We start from the raw sequence: 12,054 nt of genomic DNA on the forward strand, positions 1-12,054 counted from the left end.
CTCGAGATCTCTTCGAATCCTACACTTCTATGGGTCTGCAAAATGCCTTTTTATAACACTGTGGCATAGGCACCAAATCCTGGAGCACCCATAGAAAAAAATTAGTGGGTGCTCAGCACCCACTGACAGTCAATCTCTCCCCCTCCAGCGCCTCCCATCCACCGGCAGCCCCTCTCCGATCAACTCCTCTCCTCCCTCCCTCTCAGCTCCAATCAGATGTAGAATGCAAGAGGCATGGGGGCAAAGGGGGAGTGGAAACACTTGGGGGAGGGAGTGGAACTGGGTGGAAGAGGTGGGAGCTTGGGGGACGGGGTTGGGTGGGGGCAGAGCGGGGGAAATGAGCTCCTCCTGGGGGCTTGGAAAAAGCCAGAGCCGGTGCACTGTGCTGGTGCCAAAAACTTATTTCCACATTGTTTTTTCCCAGTGTGAGACCGGAACACAGGACAACTGGGTCCTACAGAGGAAAAGCACTAGGTATTGTTATTATTACCCTTGGTGTCGTTACAGATCAGCCCAGCAGGGAAAATGGAAGCCTCCAACGAGACATGGGAAGTGGAGTTTTTCCTGGTGGGGTTCCCAGATCTCAAGCGCTTTCACCTCCTGCTCTTTAGCCTCCTGTTGTTCACCTACTTACTCATTCTTGGTGGCAATGCTGTCATTCTGATGCTTATCTGGGCCAACCCACATCTTCATGTCCCCATGTATTATTTTGTGGCCATCCTGTCTTTCTTGGAGGTGTGGTACACCACAGTGACCATCCCCAAGATGCTGGCCAACCTCCTGGACAGCAGGAAGCCCATCTCCTACAGGAGTTGCCTCCTGCAGGTGTATTTCTTCCATGCGTTGGGCATTACGGAGGCCTGTTTGCTCACAGCAATGGCCTACGACCGATACTTGGCCATCTGCAAGCCTTTGCACTACCCATTTACCATGACCCCCAAGATTTGCCTGTGGCTAGTGGCAGGGTGCTGGGCATGTGGCTTCATATGGCCCGTGCCAGAAATCATCCTGCTCTCCACATTGCCCCTCTGCAGGGCGCATCGCATAGAGCACCCTTTCTGTGACTTCCCCTCGCTGCTCAGCTTGGCCTGCGCTGATGTGTCCACCAGCACCACCTTAGACTTCGCCCTCCACTCCTTCGTCATCCTCGGCCCCGCCACCCTTATCCTCTTCTCTTACATGAAGATCCTGAGTGTCGTCATCAAGATCCAGGGTTCGGAAGGGCGGCGAAAGGCCTTCTCCACCTGCGCCTCTCACTTGACCGTGGTCTTGGCCTTTTTCAGCACCACTGGTTTCATGTACATCCGCCCAGCACGAAGCCAGCCTTCATACCACGACAGGGTGGTGGCAGTGGTCTATGCGGTTCTAACCCCCCTCTTCAACCCACTGATTTACAGCTTGAGGAACAAAGATATCCAGAAAGCACTCAGCAATCTCATGAAACCCTAGTGGGTTTCTCCCTGGAAGCAAAGCAAAGAAGGGCTTCCCATTGTAAATGCTTTGCCATCGATTTTCAGTGTGACTTTGGGTTAGTCACCTAGCCTGGGATTTTTTAAAGAGTCTCTAGGCACCCAAAAATGGGGTGGCTAACACCCTCAGGCCTTGTCTAGACCCAAAAGCCTTTGATCTGGATTATGAGGCTCACAAGCCCTCCCAGAGTGTGGACATAGTTATATAGGTATACAGTACTCTATACTGGGGTGATTATTCCCATGCAGGAAGGCGAATAAACTATACCAGCATAAAGCACCTTTATCCCAGTATAATGGCGTCCACATTAGGGTTTATATCATTATAATCCTTTGCTGCTAGCTGGCAGACAGAGGGCCTGGGAAGCGGGGTTTTACAGGGATCCCCTGGGCCAGATATATGCATCATGAATCACCAAAGGGTGGCATGTGAGGTCTCTATTGAGAGCCAGTGGCCCCCTGGTCATCATAATCATTGTGAAATGTGCATAAGGATAATATTTAAGGCATCATGTATCTGTACTGAAAATTATGTTCTTAAGGTAGGTTGTGGGGCGAGGGATAGCTCAGTGGTTTGAGCACTGGTCTGCTAAACTCAGGGTTGTGAGTTCAATCTTTGAGGAGGCCTTTTAGGGATCTGGGGCAAAAATCTGTCTGGGGCTTGGTCCTGCTTTGAGCAGTGGGTTGGATTAGAACCTCCTGAGGTCCCTTCCCACCCTGATATTCTAAGGTAAAGTACATCACCGTGTCTCAGATGCAGGTAACTAACTTTTCTCTCCCTGTCTGCTCATAGTGTATGGTCTGGTTCACAGTGGTGGTCTGTTTGCACAGTGAGCCTGATGCTCATCGAAAGAGTGTGATACTCCCAAGAGGGAGAAGTTACAGGCATACGTGCTGGCTCAGCATCCACTAGCAGCCCTGCAGCTCAGCTCCTAGTCCTGTGCCTCTCAACTGCTGCAATCAGCTGTTCAATGGTGTTCTGGAGGAGCAGAGGCAGAGTGGAGGTTTAGGGGAAGGGGTGGAGTGGGAATGTGGCCTGGGGCAGAGTGGGGGTCAAGTAGGGCAACCAGATGTCCCGGTTTTATAGGGACAGTCCTGATTTTTGGGTCTTTTTCTTATAGGCTCCTATTACCCACCATCCCCTGTCCCGATTTTTCACACTTGCTGTCTGGTCACCCTAGGGTCAAGCATCCCCCGGGAACAGGGAAACTCGGCACCTCTGCCTCCAGGAACAAAACAATGGGCAGAGGGCTGACTACGATCAAAGAATTAGCCTGGTCTACCAGGTAATGCAAGAAACCACACAGCATCTTCTATCATGGGGTGCGACTTGTGCCCCGAATGGAAGCTCACAGCCAAGCGGGGCTATGAAACGGTGGAGGGAGTTCATATGAGGGTTGCTCATCAAAGTATCTCACTAAATAAGTCTAGGCTCTAGAATGCATGTTGTGGTTTTATTTTGTATGTCGCCATCTGTTTCGTAGGCTTGATACTGATAGAATCTCCATCCCTTTGTTCAATAAACATATACTTGGTTTCACTACAAACACGCCAATGTGCTGTTTGATAAGCGGCGAGGTGGAACTGCTAAGCTGGGGGGTGCTGTTCTTTTGGGACCAGCGAGTCTGCGAATACCGTGAGCATCCAGGGGAACAGGGGCTGGGCGCTCCAAGGAGATGCTTGGAGGACTTGAGGGTCGGAGTGTGCTGACTGCCAACTTGCAGAGAGACAGCAGGGCCTGTGTAGGCTGAGAGGCGAGTGCTTGGGCTTCCAGTGAAATTAGGGAGCTGACACCCATCACACACACACAAGCTAAAGGCCAGTGGTTGAAAAGTGCCTCACACCTGGGGTGTTCCTGGGAAGCGTCACAACCATATCCCTAAAAAAAAATCTCACACCCCTAACCAACATAGTTATACAGGACAAAATCTGAGTGTAGACCAGGCCTCTGAAAAACCTGAATCACTTTGTGCCTCATCTGCAAAAGGAAGACAAAGGTACTTTATTTCTCCCATCTTTTTTATCTGTCTCATCAGTGCAGGGGAAAGTTCTAGGCAGTGTCACCAACTCTCATCATGACCCTCATGCTATATTCTTAAACCCCCAGCATCTGGAATCATGTGTGTGGCATTTTCTTTCCCAGATCACTGCTCTCGCCAATATTTGCAGCAGTTTCACCACAGTCATAGTGGGGTTAGGTCCTGAATTCCTTATTCTGGGTGCCTGCGTTCAGGATCACAGACCCAGGAGTGCTGTCCTGTGAGAAATCAAGGACAATCCGACTAGTTGGCAAGGACTGTAAAGCCCTGTATACAGGGGACAGTAAAGTCTGTAAAACAAACTCCAGCCAAGAAACGATTTATCAGGAATAACAGCGTAACACTGGGGGAGAGGGGACTTTGTTGAGAACAGGAGAATAGGCTCTGGGGAAGGCAGGGGATAAGGCTTATTAATCATTATTGAGAAATAAGCCAAGCCCCTGCCATCTAACACACACAAGCTCCTCCCATCCCAGCTCCCTCCCCGGTGCCTTCCTGAGGCAGATGTTATGCTGATGCTGCATGTCCTGAGATGCTATGTTGTGGTGCTGGCCGGCTTAAACAAAAGGCTCCTTGTCATGGATCCACAGGACTTGGGCTACGTCCCAGCTTTTCCAAAGGCCCTGCAGAGGGCCCGACCCAGAAGGGGTCCCACTCTTCCTTCAGGGGAGCCCCATGGACTCCATGCCTCTGAGACTGAGCCCCTGGCTCCTGCCCTCCTGCTCAGCAATTCCTCCTGAGATAGATGGCTGGTCAGAGACTTGTTCCCTCTTCAAGGCCCGTTGCACCTCCGTGACTATTTGCCGTGACACCAGGCAGCCTCTTCCAAGCAGAGCGGGGTTTATTAGTCAGCCAGGACCCAGCACTGGGAAGTCCCTAACTTAGCACGGAGGAGCAAATGTTCAGCTATTGTCCAAATCAGCCAAGTCAGGGCTATCATAAGCCGTGCTACTAAAGAAACCATCTTGGCTTCCTCCCCTTGTTGCCCAGTCCCAGGGGAGCTCCCTGGCCTCTACAAAAGCCAGGTCTTATTCTAGCCTCCTGTCATCACTCGGTCCCTTGTCTTCCTCCAAACTCTCCGTGTTTCCCATTGTTAAGTGTCAACTGTTCCATTGTTTCCATCGTGTGAATTGGTTTCAGCCAGCCCTTTAATGACCTGTTCATTCCACCCCACACACTCACGCGACCTGCACAGCCTCAAACCTCCCACTCTGCCCCACGAGTGGCTCTATAACTTTTTTGCACCCCATTTTGTAGCAATTCCTAGCCAAGTCCATCCCTGCCATGCATATCACGCAAAAATACTGTACTACAGAATATTCCTGCTTCCTCACACTCCATTCTTTATCTATACCCTGGGTGAGATGGTCTTCTGACTCCAGCCAAACTCTCTGGATCCCCTGGTCTGAACTCCTCCTAGGGGTTCAGTGGGCTCTCAGTAGCCAGTGCTGGTTGGATCTCTCTGATGGATGCTGGTGGCTGCAGTGAAGTTCGGGAGAAGGGTGAATTCAGCAGCTAGACAGCCTCCAAACTCAACCCCTCATGCCGGGAAATGGAGCCAGAGTCTCTGGAGGCCATCTGAATTGTCCTTTTTTGGTGGGACCTCCTAGAAGCTGAGACCAAAGTTCCAGGACTTGAAGACATCCCAAGATTACATCAGCATCTCAGGTTTAATTGCTGCAATCAGCACTTCCCAAACTGTGGGTCATGAAAGGGAATTGGTGGGAGGGAGGGATGGGGTGTTCACCTCACACCAGCCCTGAAGGGATGAAGGAGCTAATTAACCAATAAATTACTAATTGCTGGAGGAGAAGATGGGGGAAGGTGTAAAGCCAGGGAGTTTGCTGCAGAAGGGGGCTGCAGGGAGAAAGCTTTGGGCACAGGGAAACCCAGCAGGAGCAAAAGCCACATAACATGAAAGTAGCCACACTGGATCAGACAAATGGTTCATCTAGCCTGTGTCCTGTCTTCCGACAGTGCCAGGTGCTTCAGAGGGAATGAACAAAGCAGGGCAACCATCGAGTGATCTATCCCCTGTCATCCAGTCCCAGGTTCTGGCAGTCAGAGGTGCAGGGATACCTAGAGCACAGGGTCAGTCCTAGATCATCTTGGCTAATAGCTATTGATAGACGTATCCTCCAGGAACTTATCTCATGCTTTTCTGAAGCCAGTTATAGTTTGGGCCTTCCCCACATCCCCTGGCAGTGAGTGCCGCAGGTTGATTGGAACCTAGGGTAGCGGGAGGACCTGGGTTCCCCTACCAGCCATTGGGAAGTGCTGCAGGACTGGTGAAAGTGTCACCTGCTGGAGAGCTGGTCCTGTCAGACTTTAATATCCTGGAAAAGGAAAACTACACAGTGACCAGGCCAGAGGGCTGAGTCACAAAGAGAGAGCAACCTGAGTCCCAGAGAGCAAGAGGGGCCATGGGGTGAGTGAGCAAAGGAAGAGGTGCTGGACCAGGGAAGAACTGATCCCCAGACCCAGCCACAAGGGGCTATCCACTGTGGTGAGTGAACCCTGTTATGGGGGGAAGAGGGTGATCACAAGATGTGTGTGCCTCACCCCCGTCTGCCACCACCACCTCGCTACAGTGCATCTGCGGCGCAGTGCTGGGACCAGTCAGCACGTTTCTGCCACAGCACGGAGGGATGGGGGCTGACCCGAGCCAAAACCAGCGCATGTTCTCAGGTCCTGCTGGGCTGCAGGGCTCTATCTCGGACCCCCGGGGGTTGTGTGAATGGAGGTGAGCCCAAAGGTGGGGGCACAGCATGAAGACATTTGGGAGCTGCTTGCCCTGGTGGCTGCAGAGAAAAACTTGAAACCATGACCCAACCGAGCACCTGAAACTCAGAAACCAGGAAGGTGAAGATTTTTATTTAAATCTCATTTTTTGCCTCTCATCCTAAGGGCCACCAAACAGCTGTTTGGCGGCGAGTCGGAAGCGCTGGGAGAGAGGGGGAGGAGCGGGTCTGCGGCGTGCTTGGGGAAGGAGGAGCTGGGGAAGGGGTGGGGCGCAGGGGCGAGGGGAGCTTGGTTGCTGGTCGGTGCAGAGCACCAGCTAATTTTTCCCCGTGGGTGCTCCAGCCCTGGAACACTCATGGAGTCGGTGCCTATGGCCTGGGAGTTGTTGGTCCAGTCCTTAGCGTTGGCTGAAGTGGCAGCCAGCCCTCGGGCAGTGTCCCTGGTCAGCGTGCTCCAAGGCGGTGAGGTTTGGCTCACCTGGGAGGGCAGGGGAGAGCCCGGGCAGATCGGCTGGTGCAGCACAGGCCTGGCTGCTCCTGGCCACAGCCAATTTCCCTGAGCGCTTTGGGTGGTGAGTGAAGAGTGTGCAATACGTGCCCCGAAGTGCCCCACTAATGCAATCCCTCAGCAGTGACCCGTCTGCTTGTATCTGCATTACAGCAGCCCATCCAGGGCCGCTTAGAGGATTCAGGGGGTCTGGGGCAAAGCAATTTCCATAAAAAGAAGTTGCAAGACAATAGAATACTATATTCTCGTGGGGGCCCCTGCGGGGCTCGGGGCAAATTGCCCCACCTGCCCCTCCCTCTTAGTTGCCCTGAGCCCATCCCACGGCCACACACTGCATGCACTGGCACCATCCTTGTGCAGGTTCGGCGGAGCTGGGGACGGATTGTTCTTGGGTGTCCGTTGGCGAAGGCTGTGAAAGGCGCGTTATGGGCAGCCTTGTGGGCAATGGGAAGGTGGATCCCAGGGCTGTAACAAGGGCAAGGCGAGTGAGGCACGTGTCCCAGGCACACAAAGCCCAGGGGCGAAGAAAGGGGTGGAGAAAAAGGAAAAAAAAAGAAAAAGCCACTGGCTGCACAGAGATCTTTATAACCCAGGTGATTCCCTCCCCTCCTCTGCCCCGCCCGCCGCCCCCCTGTGCCTCCCCCGAGTGTCCCCCGGCCCCGACTTGCTTCCCCCCCATTCCAAGCCCAGAGTAGAGCAGCTCCATGCTGCCTCTCTGAAGCAACTGCTGCTGCAGGGTCCTCGTGCCCCCACCTTCACTGCCAGGGCAGACTGACTCTGAGCCGGCCCTTCCCCCTCAGACCCTTTCATTTTCCATTGGGACTCTCCAGCAGCACAGGGGGTCCCCCTGCCCACAGTCACCGCTCCTGCCCCATGCTGGGCAAGGCGGCAGCCCCATCCCTCATCCCCCAGTGAGGCTACAGTCAGGGGCAACAGCAGGGGAGGAGGCGCACGCAGCACCCCCCGACACCCACCACGGGGGAGGCGAGGGAGATTCCTGGACCTGAGAGGGGCCCTAGGAGCATATGCAGTGACAGTGGTGGGGTGAGTGTGCTGCTGGGGGGGCAGGAAAGGGGGGGCCTCTCGCCCAGACCTCGCTGCTGCTGGCAGGGAAAGGGCTGGGGGAGTCCTCCTCTCTGGCCCCTGTCCTGGAGCAGCCTGCCTGCACCCCAAACTCATCCCCAGCCCTGTCCCACTTCTAGTCAGAGCTTTCACCCTCCACTGCACCCTCAACCTTCTACCCTAGCCCTGAACCTTCTCCTGCACCCCAAACATCTCATTCCCCAGTCCCAGCCAGAGCCCTCACCCCTGCACTCCTACTCTTGCCCCCAGCCCTGAGTCCCTCCCACACCCCAAACCTCCCATTCCTAGCCCCAGACAGAGCCCTCACCCCTACTCTCGCCCTGAGCCCTTCCCACACTCCAAACCCCTCATCTGCAGCCACAACGCACAGCCCTCACCCCTGCACTGCATCCTTCTGCACCTCTCCCATCCCCAAACTCCCTCCCAGAATCTGCACTCCCTCCCTCCGCACCCCCCCATCCCCAAACTCCCTCCCAGAGCCTGAACCCCAATCCTCTGCCCCAGCCCAAGGCCTGCACCCCAGACCTCCTCGCTCACCCGAACTCCCTCCCAGAGCCTTAGGCAGGTGTGAGGGGGAATTTGGAGGGGCAGGTTCTGGACACCACCAAAATTTCTACAAACCTGCCACCCCTGATCCTGCCCTGCAAGCCTGAACTCCCAGCATTCTCAGGACACTTGCTAATCCCTAGTGGCCACCTCTGATATGCAGCAGCTCTCTCCTTTCTTAACCTGTGAGTCCCTTTCTGGATTGGAACTGGACTGGAACCAAAGCACCATTACCAGCCCAAGCAGTCAAAAATCATGAGCTGACACCCCAAAATCACAGGTTCTATTGCTGCCACTTCATTCATTCTTCGATGGCAATTCGGCGGCAGGCCTTTCCCTCCAAGAGGGACTGAGGAACCCGCCTTCGAATTGCTGCCAAAGAACCACTCCTGGGGGAGGGCGCAATTTTATATTCTTGCTTCGGGTGCAAAAATACCTAGTTACGGCTCTGAGTGGGAGGGACGTACAAGTCATTCCCTGTCACTTCTTATTTGTGGGATTGAACAATCCTTGTAATATTCCATTAAATAGAATTGGTTCTGATTACTACAATCCCTTCCTTGGCTATTGCACAGATTTTAAAGCTTTATTGGGTTTCTCTTGTGTTTGATTAAAGTCGCCTTCATGGAACAGAAACCTGTTCCTTCTCTGAATTGTCTTATGAAGCTCAGGCTTTGGCGACAGGCACCTGACCCTAGCTGTGGCCTTTACCACCCACTTGTCCACGTCAGTGGATCCCTGCCTGGTTAACAAGCAGGTGAATCTGGCTCAAGAGGAGAAGTGGATGAAACGAACAGGCATGTACGACTCACCAAGCCAGGGCAGGCCCAGGTTTCTGTCTAACCGGCTCTCCTGCCCCCTGTTCCCGTCCCTCAACCCCAGCGCAGCACCTCAGAGCCTCCAGCCGCTGACTGGAATCTTGTCCCGTCAGTCCAGGGAGCTGCAGGTCCCCGTGGAGTGATGGGGCACCTACACGTCCCACTGCAGGTGGACGTGGGCCCGGCACTGGAGCCAGGGCGCGTTGCCCAGCAGTTCTCGTGGTGCGGCGCGTGCCGGCCAATCTCATGGACCCGCCCAGAGCACACAGGGCAGATCTGCCCCGACCCCTCTCAGCCCCCGCTGAGCTTCCCCCCATCTGATCCAGCCAGTGTGGGGCTGGCAGGAAACATGCAAACTGGGGCCTGCCCAGTGTGTTTTTCGTGTCTCTACCTCCACCTCACCAGCAGGTGGCAGCAGATGGCCAGGTTCATCCATAGGGAGCTGGGTGTCTGGCAAAGGCTGCCCAGCCTCACTCCCAAGGGGGTGACTCTGCCAGGGGTCTGGGCTCAGGGGGAGCCCCAGGCAAAAAGTGGGGGCCAGGCCTGGCCCGATGAAGGGGGCACTGCCAGGGAGGCTGGGAGGCCTCCCACGCTGTGTAAAGTCCAGACACACGAACAGAGAGGAGGGAGACAGACACATGGACAGAGACACGAGGCCCCAGGAGGCTTCAACACTTTATTGGTGTTAATCATTCAGGATGGGGGGGACTCTGCAAAATCACAGGCCTTGAGAGAAGAAATGTCCCACCCCGTCCGCCCCCTGTATCCTCCCATGTCCCCGAACCCTCCAACAGTGCCTGCTGCCCCAACCCCTGACAGTGTCCCTTGCCCTGTAACCACGCCCAACCCTCTGATGGAGCATCCTAACCCTCCATCCCCTTTCCCCCCGATGGCACCCCCTGGCCTGCCATGCCCCCAACCCTCCTGCAGCACCCTCAGCCCCGCCGTTGCCCCCGCCCCCAGGGGTGCCCCCTATGCCACCAATGGTGCCACCCATCCCACCATCCCCCATGCCACCAACGCCTTCGACGAAGCCCAATGTCCTGCCATCCCCCCAATCTTACGATGTCATCCTCTGCCCTGCTGTCCCCACAGCCCTCCAATGGTTCCCCCTGCCCCACCATCTCCCCAACCCTCCGAAGTCGCCCCCTGCTCTCCCCTACATCCTCTGCTCTCCCCTCTGCCCCCTGATCTTCCTCCTGCCCCCTGCCAGGTGGGTGCAGCGACTGCCTCATGGCTCGAATCTCGTCCAGGCAGGCGTTGGGGTTGGTTTTGGGGTCATTCCCTCTGCAGTTCCTGCAGCCATTGGTGTCACAACGCAGCAGGGGCACGTTGGGCAGCCGGTGCCAGGCCTCCAGCAGGCTTTGGGGATCCAGGTCCCGGTCCTGATGGTAGATCTGCCGGAAGACGAAGGCCTTGTAGTTGTGGTCGATGGGGCGGAAGGTGTCGCTCACCATCCGTAGGATGTTGTGGGGCCTCTTCACCAGCAGGCACGTCCCCGTGCAGGGCGAGCGGATGGTGAAGAAGATCAGGCAGCTTCTCTCATTGTAGGTCCAGGCCAGGAGCTTCTGCACGGGGCTGTTCCGGTCTCCCTGGAGCAGGTGCCACTCAGCGTGTTCCCCCGCCCTGCCCAGGCGCTTCATCCGGGCAGCCACAATGGGCCCTTCGTCTGGGTTGTAGAGGACACCCTCTGGGTTAATGGCCGCCTGCATGTCCCACAGCTTGTTCCTGGGCAGCACCTGTTCAAACCAGATGGGTTCTCACAACTGGCTTTCTGCAGGCTGACGGCGAAGGCGTATTCAACAGCCAACCCATCCCTAAGGGAAGGCAAAGCAAAGGGCAATGAAGAGACAGGGGCTCTGAACATCTCTGCCCCCAGCCCCGAGTGGCAAACTTGGGTGGGTTGCACATGGTGGCGCCACTGGCCGGTTCTAGGCTCTCAGGCTCCAGCCTGGATTAGGGAATGTTTGCCCCGTGGGAGAATGAAATAAACTTGGAGGGAGGTTTTAAGAAGAAACTTCCCCAGGGATCATCAGCCCGGTGTGAGCTTTTGTCCGTCAGCCCAAAAGGGCTTCGTGTTACCTCTTGAGCTCCAGGAGCAAGTCAGAGCTTTTATGCGGAGCCACCCCAAGAGAGGGATGTGACCCACATTTGGCCCCAGGATACACAGCGATTTGCTGGAGAGCTGAAGAACACAGGAGATCAGGGCTCCTCATTTCTCCCCCCAGCTCTGGGAAGGGACTGTGATTGTGATTAAAGGGAGGCTAACAATGGCACCTGTATGTGGCATATTCTGTGTGAAAAGCTCTGGGTCTGCCACATTAGAGAGCTGGGTTCTCATCCCACCTCTGCCTGAAGTGGCCTCGTGCAGCTCAATTGGGGAAGGTTGGGGGCTAATAACTGACTGAGGACAGGGCACTAATTTGTAAGGTCTGAGGCCTTTTTTCAGCTATAAGCAGCAGCCCAGGAAGCAAAGAGTCATATTCCCTCTTAATTATAAAAAAAAATGTAACATTGGGCTGTTAAGGCAGCATTCTTGTGCTAACAGTACCCACCATCACCAGGTCTTAAGATCATTAAAGAAAACTTTATTTGACAGCATTTGGCAGTCTGGCAAGAAACCAATTTATTGTTGTACCTCCTCCAGGCATGCCGCCAAATCTGCGTTACCAACTAAGCATGACTCAAGTTTTACTATATAAACTCGTGTCCAAAAGGAAAGAAGTTCTTGGGACACTAACTCCAGGACACAGCCCAAGATCAGAGCTGCCAGACCTCAGCACCCTGCCAGCCCTCAATGCACCAGCTGGAGCCCCACATGACCTGGCACTGACTGACCCCCAGGAAAAG

General features: G+C 54.9%; 1 protein-coding gene across 1 annotated transcript; it reads left to right on the forward strand.

Annotated features, from left to right (window-relative positions):
- The first annotated feature begins 525 nt into the window (after positions 1-525).
- On the forward strand, positions 526-1,449 carry LOC127036933 (olfactory receptor 6N2-like). The gene has a single exon (XM_050928218.1). The coding sequence runs from the start codon at positions 526-528 to the stop codon at positions 1,447-1,449; it is 924 nt and encodes a 307-aa protein (XP_050784175.1).
- The last annotated feature ends 10,605 nt before the right edge of the window (positions 1,450-12,054 follow it).

This window comes from Gopherus flavomarginatus, chromosome 18 (assembly GCF_025201925.1).
Source record: "Gopherus flavomarginatus isolate rGopFla2 chromosome 18, rGopFla2.mat.asm, whole genome shotgun sequence".
Classification (NCBI taxonomy): domain Eukaryota; kingdom Metazoa; phylum Chordata; order Testudines; family Testudinidae; genus Gopherus; species Gopherus flavomarginatus.

What these genes read in the sequence shown, in the direction of transcription:
- LOC127036933 (XM_050928218.1), top strand. Translation starts at nt 526, where the DNA reads ATGGAAGCCTCCAACGAGACATGGGAAGTGGAGTTTTTCCTGGTGGGG.